This window comes from Neolamprologus multifasciatus, chromosome 12, assembly GCF_963576455.1.
Source record: "Neolamprologus multifasciatus chromosome 12, fNeoMul1.2, whole genome shotgun sequence".
Lineage (NCBI taxonomy): Eukaryota > Metazoa > Chordata > Actinopteri > Cichliformes > Cichlidae > Neolamprologus > Neolamprologus multifasciatus.
Window position 1 is genome coordinate 2,357,238 of NC_140450.1, and position 12,652 is coordinate 2,369,889.

The window sequence follows — 12,652 nt, forward strand, 5'->3', positions numbered from 1 at the left end:
TTTTTCGGAGCCTTCAGGTTGTTTTGTTTTCCTTTGTGTTATTTTTCTCATAAAGAGACAGTGCTCATCATGTAAAGGTGCCAGAATCAGTCACAAAGGCAAATTTCTTTGGCAGTCAGAGGAAGTTGAAGCTCATCCAAACATTGAAAGAAAATCTTCACACAAAAGCAGCTGAGCAGCTAAAAGCCCCAAAATGCAGAGAAAGAAAGAAAACATGAACACATACGAACGACTGCTAAAACAATGCTTTTAAGACATAACTCAGCGGTATCATATTCCTCATGTCTGCATGCATATTAATTAGAGGTGGGAATCACCATACATCCCACGATACGATATTATTGCAATTTTTTTAAAATATTTTGCGATATTCAGATTCTGTACATAAAGGTAAACTTTATCAATCATCATTTTCTCTAATATCAAAGTCTCACACTCAGTCTTTCTCTCATTTCAGTTTGATTGTTGACAAACTGAACGGTTTGTATTACAGTCTAGTCCAACTTAACTGAATCAACCATCTGGTACAATTATAGCTATTCTGAACTATGCAGTTTATGAAAACTATGCAGCCCCTTCAGCAACTGAAGAATTTGAAAGTAAATTAAAACAAAATATAATTTTACATTAAATAAAAAAGTTTGAAACTTAATTCAAATAAAACATGTCTTAAATTAAAATAAGTAAACTGTCACATTTGGACAGTGAAGGAATGTCAGGATTCTTGCTCAGAAAAAGGATCAACATGCTCTGAAGTCAGAGCACAAAAACCTTTTTGTAACAAAATATCGATTTCTGCTGTCCCTGTATCCATACATTATTAGCAAACAAAATATCACCATGCTACACAGTATCCATTTTTCCCCACCCCTAGTATTAATACAGGTATTTATGCTCAGTAAGAAAAGACTCCCCAGATTTCCTAAAGCACCTTTTGTAATTTTTACTTTACAGTCCAGTTTAGAAAATGTTCATTTTGTTTAATGACGTCGTCGAGCACAGAGGGCTGAATCTGTGGAATCTGGTTAAAATGTAACAGTGATGTTGTAAATGTAACTTTACCTGATATTTTCAAAGCCAGCTTGTAGACTTTTTATTATTGATTTTAATGAGATTGTAATGAGGCAGACGGGGTGTTGATGAGTGTTAATATGTCCTAAAATTCAAGGCGGTCATTGTAATCACTGCAACACAAACAATAAATAATAAACTGGGAACAGTTTGCAAAGCAGGAAAATCAGAAATACACGTAGAATGTGCATATTTTGCAATTTTGTTACCACACCAGCATTTTTTGACTCATGCAGTCTATTAGCGTTATCAAAATTCAGCGATCCAAGCTTTTCCAACTCCACTGACTTTTCTAAGGCTAGAGCCTATCCCAGACTTCACAGGAAGCAGGAAGCTCGACGCACCCTCAGCATCCTTTGAACACTCAAAAAAAAAAAACCCACAGTAGATTGATGGGTGTTTTTTTTCTCTGTCTAAGGAACTTTTAGATAGTTTCTAAACCACGTGGCTTCAGTTTGTTCTGCTAATCTAAGAATTCATCGTCTTGCAGCAAACAGGAGATGCCACTTGTATTGCCAGTCCAAGGAGACAGAAGATGTGGCGTACATGAAGGTGCTGGTGCATGATGGGACACGATGTTCTTACAAGGACGCCTACAGCATCTGCGTGCGTGGAGAGTGTGTGGTAAGGGTGTATTCAAACTACATCAAACTACATTTCTACGAGCTGTGTGTGCTCGTCAGCTGCAGACTGCTGGACTTCTTAAGCTTTGCACAAATTCATTTAATTACAGAGTTAAGGGAAGTAAACCAGCATCAGGTTCACTGTGACTGAATCCACAGTATGTACTCACTGCTGTGTAGGAAGAAGGTGGCTTCATTATGATGTTTAAATCCAGTACTGCTCATTTGTTCTGAGATGTTATTTAAAGAAGAGTCTGTTTTTCTGTGTGAAGGCATTTTTCACTCAGCAGCATGGCAAATTATAAGCAAACAGTTTCTTCTGTTTATTACTGAATATTCTGAAGATGATGAGATTTCTTGTGTCACATTTTGGTGCTTTAGGAGCTCCATGGACAAAGTTATTTTGGCTCACGGTCAAAACTTGACACCTTTTAGCAAAGAATAAAAATCTAACGAGGAATAGGAAGATGTTCCCTCGATGTGTCTAATCATCCAGGTGAGGTCATGATTTTAAATGCTGACCTGACTCGTCTTCCACCTCCATCAGCAGTCAGCTAACATCAGCTCGTGTCCAGTTGGCGCTGATAAACCATCAGACACGCTGCGAAGGCAACGCTTCGCGCCCTCGGCCAAAAAACAGTCGGGTTCATCTGTGTCGTTGTTTTCTTGGTCTCCAGAAAGTTGGCTGTGACAGAGAAATTGGCTCCAGCAAGGTTGAGGACAGATGTGGGGTTTGTGGTGGAGACAATTCTCACTGCCGCACTGTCAAAGGAAGCTTCACCCGCACGCCAAAGAAAGCCGGTAAGAGCTCTGAGCGAACACACATCGTCTTAAACAGGATTATTGTTCATTTGTTGTTGTTTTATTTGCTGTCGTCTCATGAATGATTTATTTAACTGCATTTTTCTTTCTTTTATTTTAAACATTAAGTTATAAATGATAAACTCAAATCTTCAGTTGGTGTATTCTTTACTAAAGTCTCCACAAACATGCTGGGGACAAATACAGAATACAGATGGTCGTTAACATCACAGTGTTTCTGCTGTATTTTCATGGTCTTCTCACAAGCAGAGCAGAGACTTCCCCCCATGATAGCACCGGGGTTTGATGAGGCTGCTGCTTTCTGTATTGTCACATTCAACAGCAGAAAGCCATTAGTTCATGCTTTAGTTCTTTCACACTTTCCTCACCTGTCCTCATCCTGCATGTGGCGTTCAGCCCAATTACAACCCCCGTGTTTACTTTTTTCTACAATTTATTTAAAAATCCATAAAAACTGTTTTTATACAGAAACAGAAATAAGTTGGTGCACTTTAGCATGTTTAACATCAGCTTCAAATGTTGAAATGTTGCATGTTGGCACTATTCTCACGTCTGTTAAAGCAGAAGAATTCAATTCTATTCATTTTATTTACACAGCGCCAAATCACAACAACAGTCGCCTCAAGGCGCTTTAGATCGTAAGGTCGACCCTCCAATAATACATACAGAGAAAAACCAACAATCATATGACCCCCTATGAGCAGCACTTTGGCAACAGTGGGAAGGAAAAACTCCCTTTTAACAGGAAGAAACCTCCAGCAGAACCAGGCTCAGGGAGGGGCGGGGCCATCTGCTGCGACCAGCACAAGAAGGCTCCAGATTTTTGGGAGTTTCTTGAGGGATGTTGTCACCTTAACATGACCTAAGGTTATAGTAATGTGAGCCGCTAGCTTTACTAGCTTCTTATGTAAACAATCAGCGATCCATCCAGTCATCACTAAGCTTTGTGCCATTACCTCCACCCAGCAGGTCACATGACTTCATGGTATCCCAGTACAATCTGAGCTGCTCGAGAAAAGTGTTGTTTCACTTGACTTCCTGTGTAATGTGACACCTTCTGAAATCCTCACTTTATATTATTTTCATGATAACTGAACATAAATAACTTCAGTCTGCATAAGTGTAAACACTGAGGGTTAAATGTGAGCAGTAAATGCTGTACACCAGAGCGCACTGTCAGCATGAAATGGGCTTTGAAAGGTCTCAGCTTGAGTCTTCTTTGCCCTTGTGACTGTTATGAGAGCATGCACTCCTTTAACTACTGATTTAATAAGCAAAGTGGCAAACGCTTTAAAATAGATCTTGATTAGTCGACTGGATACAGCCCATTGTCAGCATGCCACACTTGGTTATCCCATTTTAGTTTCTAGTGTCTCTGTTTGTCCTTTTAGAATTTTGTTTAAACTTGAACCTTGGCTAGATGTAGAACAAGCACTTTGCAATAATCTAGAGATTTCAGATCTACCATTTATCAGCTCAAACATCCAACGACATGAATGCTTCAAAAGCATCAACATCAGCTCTTCTCTGACAGCATGGTGGGAGTTTCTGAAGTTGACAGAGTCTTCATTAATCCCATGCAAACGTACACCTATCTGGAACAACCCTGACATATTACAAAACAATAATATGATAAACTTTTCAGATTGGAATGGTAAAGGAATCAAATATGTAGAACATATACTAGAAGGAACAGAATTTATTTCATTTGACAGACTAGTTACACAATATGGGATCAACAAGAAAAGATTTTTAGAATATCAACAAATTAAATCCATAATAAAAAAGAAATTTAAACTGGGTCAAGTTGAACTACAAACACCACCAAGTGTGGTTCAATTTTTTACTCTTAAAACCCCCAAATTACTATCCAAAATATACAGAATGCTTTCTAAAACAGATGAATCAATATCACTTCCTATTGCAAAATGGGAAGCGGATTTATCAGTTAACTTAGACCAAAACTTCTGGTCTCAGATTTGCTTAAAAACCTTTCATCTAATCAGAAATCCCAGTCTTCAATTAATTCAATACAAAATACTACATAGAGTGCACTATACAGGTCATCGGATGTTCAAGATGGGCTTTGCATCTACCAACAACTGCTCACACTGCCAAACCAATTCACCGGACAATTATATCCACGCTCTTTGGTTCTGTCCACCAGTTCAGAAGTTTTGGCGCGAGATATGTGAAGACTTATCAAAGTGTCTGAAATGTAACATTCCAACTTCCCCCTTAGTGTGTTTGTTGGGCAGCTTAGATAATGTCACTTCAGAAAAGAATATAGCCCATATGGTTTTCACTGCTCTATGCATAGCCAAGAAAACAGTCCTCATGAACTGGAAAAATAAAAACAATCTTAATTCTAACCAATATAGAAATTATCTATTAGATTACATTAGTCTTGATACAGCCTCTGCCACCACATCAGATCAATCGCTCTGGGCTCCTCTGATCAGCTCCATCACCTAGTGGGGGTGGGGGGTCATATTTTGGTCTCGCCTTCACTGTTGTGATTGGTGTGGGGGTAGGGTCAGGCTTGGGGCGTCGGGGGGTTCCCCAGGAGCATCTTCCTTGGGGGGCTCAACCCGGGGTAGCGGTCATGGCCAATTAGGGGCTCTGTTGGCTCTTAGGTGACGGCTTCCTCGTGGCTACGTGCAGCGGGGCTAGGGGAGGGTCTGTGCTGACGGACGGGGGTTACTGACCTGGTAGCCTGGCTGCCCCTGGGTGGGTCCGGGACGGGCGTGAGGTTCTGGGGGCGCTCCGGCTCTGGCCTGGGGCCCTGGCCGGGCCTCGGGGGCCTGGGTCCTGGTTGGTGTGTTGCCGGGGTTGTGGGCCGGTGGGTATATGGGGGCCCGCCACTGGCGCAGGGTGCCGCCGGTGCGCCGAGCCAGCTGGGGGGCTCTTCAACTGGTGGGGGGGGGGGGTTGTCACATCTTGCAGGGGCTTTCCTCTCTCAGGAACTCTCTCTGCAAGAGGGGGAGATACAGGAGAGGTGGAGGAAGATCTCAGCCTGGGCGTCTATTGTCTTATGTAGTCTGGAAGATGAGTGGATGATGGGGTGGGTGCAGTTTTCTCTGTTGTGGGGTTGAGTGGACTGCCCCGGGCTCTGTGGGGCCGGGCGGCGCCGCTGCGCTGGGCCCCGGTTCGGATGGGCCTGGGCCCCCCTTCCCTGGTGGGTCGCGGAGTATGGGGGTGCCTACTGGGGTCAGCGGGGGAGCTGGCCCCAGGGAGGGGTCACTTGCTCCTCCCTTCCTTCCCTCCCCATCTCCAGCTGCCTCCCTCTTCCCGCTCCACCACAACCACCCACACATGCAGGGCCTTGGAGTGGGGGTGTGTCACCAGGGTGCAGAGGAGGTAACCCCCCCCCCTCTGTCCCCTTCTGGCTGCCTCTGCCTCAATTTTATCCCGCAACTTAGACATTCACATTACTCACATTCTCATTACACATAAATATAGGATCTTGGGGGTGGGCACGCTACACGGAATCCCAATTACCATCAGGGTGTACACCTCACCCCCGGCGTCGTTGCCCACCTCTCAATTTTAAATACACGTAGACATTGAGGGCTAGCAGGAGGGACTATGCGCTTACCTGCTGCTCTCTGGCAGGTGGCTCCATGCCCTCCTGGGTTTTAAACGCACCTTAGAACACACATACATCAACACTACAATGAGCGGGTGGAGGGAGGTTAGGAGTCTTCTCTCACCCTCGTTCTCTGCTTTCTGCTGGAGCAGGGGGGCTAGGAGGAGGAGTTGGCCGTCCGACTGGGGTCCGGAGTGTGGGGCCTCCCTGCTGCTGCGGAGTCGGGGCGGTCTGCTTCTCCCCACTGCAGGGAAAAGGGTAACACAACCTGGGTCTGGGTGCAGTTCCCCCCTCCAGGGGCAAGGGTACCTAGACCCGGTTCGTAGAGTACGCTTGGGGAGTGTGATTGTGTGTACAGCGTCTCTTTATGTCTGTCTCCACGTTGGTTGAGTGTGGAGTAAGTGCATATGAGAGCATGAGGGTGGGAATGGATGTTTGTATCTGTGTGTGCCTGTATGTCTGTGTCTGTATGTCAGGTTGGGTATCAGATGCCACCTCTCTGAGGACAGCTCAGGCCCTCCAAGGTTTGGAGGCCTATCTCCCCCCACCACTTCCCCTGCCGGGGGCGGACTCCCTCAGACGTCGGTGCGTTGGTGGTTCTTTGTGTCCGGGGGTGGGCGTCCGGGTACACACCGGCTCACTCCTTGGCGGCTGCTTATCGGGGCCTGGGGCCTGGGGCTCGCTTGGGCCACTTCGGAGGTGGGGTGCCCCCGGCCTCTCGGCCTGGGGCTCGGTCACTCAGGCACAGCTGGCTGCCGGCGGAGCTCACGGGCACGTCACTGCAGCCCCCCCTGGCTTCTGCTCCGTGGCTGCTGGGTGACCCCTCATCTGGGACTCTCCTCAGCTCTTTCTGGGACAGTGGCGCGGCTGCCCCTCTGTTGGTCTTCCTTGGTCTCTTGTGTTCTGGGGGCCTCTGGATGTCTGGGGTTTTGATCTCCTCCATACCTGCTTCATGCCCTGGAGGACGGGGCAGTGGCCCCCCACACCCTCTAGCAGATCATTACATGAGGGAACCTTTTAAGAAAACAAGCGCGTCCATGCTCACAGGTGTACACACGGGTGATCACACACACAAACTACACCCTTTTTGGCTCCTACCTCAATGCACACTGTGCTGTCGATCTTACGTGCTGCACAATAATGTTTAATATTTAGTATTTACTGTCATATTCCCATATATCATTGTGATGTGGTTTATTGTATTACTCTCGTTTTCTTCTGCTTGTTTTCTTTTTTCTTTCTCAACAGGTGATCCAGGTGATCGATATATGTATTTTTTTTTTTTTTTTTTTTTTTTTTTTTCTTCTGCTTATTCTGTTGGTTTTTGTTTTTTGCCCTTCTCCCCCGTCCCTCTTCTCAACTGTTTTTCTTCCCCTCTTTCTTTCTCCCTTTTCTTTCCCCCAGTCAAGTCTGTCCCGTATTCAGCAAGTGAAAATAAAATAAAGAATAAAAGGTGAATCAAATGGACCATTACGGCAAAGCTGGGATGGTCAATTTGGTAAAGAAAATCCGTTGGGCATCTTTCTTCGCCTTTAGACAATAATTCTGATGGCAAAAGAACCAAACGGGACAGGCAAAAAGAAAAAAAAAAAAAAAAAAAAAAAAAAAAAAAAAAAAAAAAGAATTTTGTTTAAAAAACACATTTAATATCTGAAGCACGACCCAGTTAACCCGAAAACGTGCAGAGCACTTTGTGGCAGACGGATAAAGAGCCTGTCGCAGAGCGAGGAAACATTTCCGATATTCCGCTTTTCAGACTTGTGTGGTAAGACACTGAAATGCAGCCGGACTCGAATGAGGAATCTGACCACTTATAATTTCCTGTAGTCAGTAATCGATGTGGGATAGTGCGAGAGCTGGTAGCTGACTCTGCTGTGCAGTCATACAGCTGAGAAATGCTGCAAATATTCCTCCTCAGCCAAAAATTGATTTGTTCTATTTGCAGGAGGTAAACAGAAACCAGGGTGTTTGAAAGGGATTTTATCCAGATAACAATCACCTCACGCTGGCAGTAATGATAGTAATGAAGTGTTTCCTCAAACAGAACAAATTCTGATGTAAGCAGATTCTGATGTGGCAGTGAAATCTCAACTTATCTGGGATCAAATATATCGATGCCAGTGCTTGTTATTTTTAGTCAGTGTCATCAAAATCACTGGCTTTATCAATATTTGGATACATATTGATATAAACTATGATGTTGATGCTTTTTATTTGCTTAGTCATTGGACACAGCTACAAAGGGAAGAGGAGATGGGTAGAAAGTATATTTGCATTTCTGCAGTTTCAGTAAAAACTGTTGGGACACATGAAAAAAAAAACTGTATAAAGATGAGAGGTTTTCATAAAAGAAAGAAAGAAAATTCAAGTGTGGTTGAAAGAATTAATTTTGCTTCGTACTTTTAAGGATTTTATTCATTTATTTTCTACTGTGAATATGAGCAAAAAAAATTCTGGCACAACTTCAGCTGCTTCCAAGGAGCATGGAGAGGATAAAAGAATTCACAAAGCAGGAACTCCAGCAACACTTGAGGAAGAAGAACAACTTTAATAATAGACCAACGTGTTTCGGCTTGTGGTCTTCATCAGTCATAGTCAAACATTGTAAAAATTGCTTAAATACAAGACAGGAAACAGAAAAAAAAATTCAAATTAACCAGTCAAAACTTCACAGATAGGTCAGCTGACATATAATAGGTAGGTATTGGTTAATTGGCTAAGTCACGCCCAAGTAAATACCGGACTGATGAGGAGAAGGGGGGGTGACATAACCCCCTATAGCTTCCTCCTTATGCATTTCATGCATGTGTTATTTTCTGACATATGGGGGTTATGTCACCCCCCCTTCTCCTCATCAGTAATGATCAGTGTTGGGGAGTAACGGAATACATGTACCGCCGTTACGTATTTAAAATACAAAATATGAGTAACTGTATTCCGTTACAGTTACCGTTTAAAAAGGTGGTATTTAGAATACAGTTACTTTGTTGAAATAAATGGATTACACGGCGGTACTTCCCTGTTTCATATTGTGGCGGGTCAGGACTGTTTGGGTTTTGTTTGACAGCTACGTTCTGTTGTTCCAGGCGGCAGCGTTATGGTTGCCATGGTTACAGGGTGACGATCTCTCTCTGCGTGTTTCCTGGGTGAGAGAGGCCTTTTTGTTGTTGTTGTGCTAAGCTAACAGGCAGAATGCTACAGGTATAGCTCTAAAGAATGTAGCATCATGGGCAGTGTAGTCCGTGCTGCAGGGAGAATGGACTGCCATACACGTTATGTGTCTGTGAGCGAGGGAGGGAGAAAAAGGAAAAGTACGAGCTGTCATCGAGCAGAAACGGGAGCTGGAAGCATGTAAATATAATAATAACCACTGCAGCCAAGAAGAGAGCCTGACGAGCCCAGTTGTAAGTAAGCTATTAAGACTCGACTGTACACCGTGTTCGTGTTTTCCTCCAAAAACAATAAGTTCTGTTGGAGCAGCCTTTCAACGCCTCTCTCTGTCTCTGCTAGCAAAGTTGACCCAGACAACAAAGTAAAGCTAGTTTTCAGCTACGAGCCGACACAGAACCCACCGTATTAGCCAGAGGTCCCTTTACTACGGTTCGGAGCCGCGGACCTTCAGTAACAGTAATAAATCACAGCAATAGTACATTCATGTAGTTGTAAACAGCATGATAATATATTAAGTAATCCAAAGTATTCAGAATACGTTACTCTCATTGAGTAACGTAACGGAATATGTTACAGAATACATTTTGGGGCATGTAATCTGTAATCTGTAATGGAATACATTTTAAAAGTAACCTTCCCAACACTGATAATGATCTAGTCCGGTATTTACTTGGGCGTGACTTAGCCATTTAACCAATACCTACCTATTATATGTCAGCTGACCTATCTATGAAGTTCTGACTGGTTAATTTGAATTTTTTTTCTGTTTCCTGTCTTGTATTTAAGCAATTTTTACAATGTTTTACTATGACTGATGAAGGCCACAAGCCGAAACGCGTTGGTCTATTATTAAAGTTGTTCATCTTCCTCAAGTGTTGCTGGAGTTCCTGCTTTGTGAATACAATACAGATTTACATTAATGGTGTAATTACGACCACCATCTGCTGTATCTTTGTCATTTTTCCTTGCAGGCAATAAAAGGCTCTACAGGGCCGGAGTGACGCGCAGCTGTGCAGCTGCTTCAGCTGCTTCAGCCGTCACTCTGAACAGTCTCTCTTATGAATTAAAAGAGAAATAATCACGTCCTTCTGCATGTTAATGATGTGCTTTTTGTAAATTCACCGACTATTTAACCAAACCACCAAAATCCACCCTTGTTTTCACTCCATCAGTCATGGATCATATATCGTTGGATTTCACTCGATGTGATGGCTTCATCAAAGCGTTTAAGGATGAACTTTAACATAACTGTGATCATTCGTCTTTGTTTCCTCACATCTCTCTCCCAGTTAACCGCTCACCTTTTTTAACAGGGAAACAGTTAAGCAAGAGAGCCCAAAAAGAAACCGCTGTGTCCGAAAACACTATATGCAAGTATCCAGTGTCACTGAATCCCTTCGCGCCTCCTTTGCTAGTATTTCCTGCCCAGCTTGTAGCACAGATGGCTGCTTAACACTAGAGATCCAGAGACGCGAGTGAAGCTGCTGTTTCCTCTGTTACTAAGTGTCTTTATAGAGCTGACTTAGCGTTTGTAGATGTCACAGGCTCGACATACATCTGTAAAACTCTTGACATTAGTGGTGTTTTATTATTTAACAGCCTAACAAACTAACTTTAGCGTCCTAGCCCAGATAAAAAATGCCACATTAAACAAAGCTGCAGATCTTTGAAGGCAGTCTGAATACAGCTGGCCATTTCAAACCTGCTTCAGGCTAATGATCCGCTTCCAAACGGTCATTTTAGATAACCAGCTCAGCGTATCAGTCTGCACACGCTCTGCTATCAGATTGTCATTTCTGTTGAGCGTCTCGTGGCTGAGAAATTGGATTCGATTAGACGATGATCTCTTGGAAGCAAGCGGTCTTTTCCAAAACCATGTAAAAATGCCTCTCCGCTCCCTGCTGTAACCCTGTGTTAGCTGCACCTCAGTGTACAGTTGCATTTATAATCAGCTCAGCCGCACCGATGCGTGGGTGCCAGGACACCCAGAGTGTTTGGCCTGTCTGTCAAATCTAAAAGCGAGTAATTACAGCTGCAGCTTCCTCCTGCGAGCGGCGGATGCCGCCCTGCCGGCAAACGTAGCTTGCTTTCTCATCCAGCGACAATTGCTCAGGTTCCTCCTATGCTCATTAAATACGTCTCCCCTGTAGGTGATGTTGTTGCTGTGAGACGGTGAAAGGAGAGGAGGGGACGTGTGATACTGACTAACTGATTTATTTCCTTCCAAAGGGAAGACGAGAGGCGCCTTTTCTTTGCCCAAAGGAGCTCGAAATGTGTTTGTAAATGAAACAGAGGACTCTCGAAATGTACTCGGTGAGTCACGGTAGGTTTGTAGGAGGCAGACATCCCTGACAGACAACTTTGCTGGTCTGTAGGTTGAAAAGCTTTTTACCTCCTTCCTTATTGAAACACGGCCGAAGGCTCTCTTCATATACATCCTGTTTGCACAGAGCCAGCGTGAATTAAAGGACGACGGGCTTCCTTTTAGAGACTTTCTCATTTGATAACCAAATAGACGCGAGTAAACCTTCAGGGCCTGTTTCAATAGAAGCTTTTACATCGAGGAGGAAAGCCAACCAAGCGTTTTCTTCTTTCTTTAACTTCTTCAAACATCCTTGTAGAGCAAAGTGAACGAAATGTCTGGAACATGCGGGATGTCAGCCTCAGCAAACCGAACAGATTATCCTTGTATCTGCTTAATGTACCGTTTCTGTCTTATCTTTCCTAACCCCCCCGTCCTGCTTCTGCTTCTGCTGCTGCTGCAAACTTGGCAAAGGTTACCTTAAGATGTTTCTCATTCCTCCTGGAGCTAGACATGTGATCATCCAAGAACATGAGGCGTCCCCTCACATTCTTGGTAAGTGTGATTTTCAGAGATGAACACATGTATGAAATCTTAAAAAGCTCTTTGCCATCCTCCTCGTGTCTCCTCAGAAGACCGATGGGAAGATATTGTGTGAAATCATAGATTTTGCATAATTCATTTCTTGTCACCTCCCAGGTTGAGGAAAATGAATCTTCTTCTCATTTGCGTTCATTATTAATCGTCTGCTAGACGAGCGTGCTCTTTCTTTTCTGCAAAATAGGTTTTTCTTTATTTAGTTGAATTTCCAATAACAACCAAGGACATGTAGAATTAACAGGAATGAGTCATAAAGACGTGGCTTGTTATAGGATAAGTTTATTCATAAATGGTTAAAATAACCTCCACAGGTGGGATCGTGTAGTTATTCTTAGTGCAAGCTAAATACAATTAATACCTGAATTTAATTTAAAGGTCGTGTCCTTGTGCACCTTCGGACTGCTTCCTGCGCTGCTGCTATTCTTAGACGTTCTGTGTGTCTGTGATTCATCCTGGAGCTCAAACCTGAGCAAA

General features: G+C 43.7%; 1 protein-coding gene across 1 annotated transcript in view; it reads left to right on the top strand.

Moving 5' to 3' along the window:
• Positions 1-12,652, top strand: part of adamts3 (ADAM metallopeptidase with thrombospondin type 1 motif, 3) — a gene marked incomplete at its 5' end in the record, with an annotated part of 170,896 nt that overhangs the window by 113,057 nt on the left and 45,187 nt on the right. The window contains 3 exons of the mRNA XM_085180835.1: positions 1,562-1,695; positions 2,372-2,495; positions 12,053-12,133. Of these exons, the coding sequence (XP_085036961.1) occupies positions 1,562-1,695; positions 2,372-2,495; positions 12,053-12,133 (339 nt within the window). The remainder of the gene's footprint in view (positions 1-1,561; positions 1,696-2,371; positions 2,496-12,052; positions 12,134-12,652) is intronic.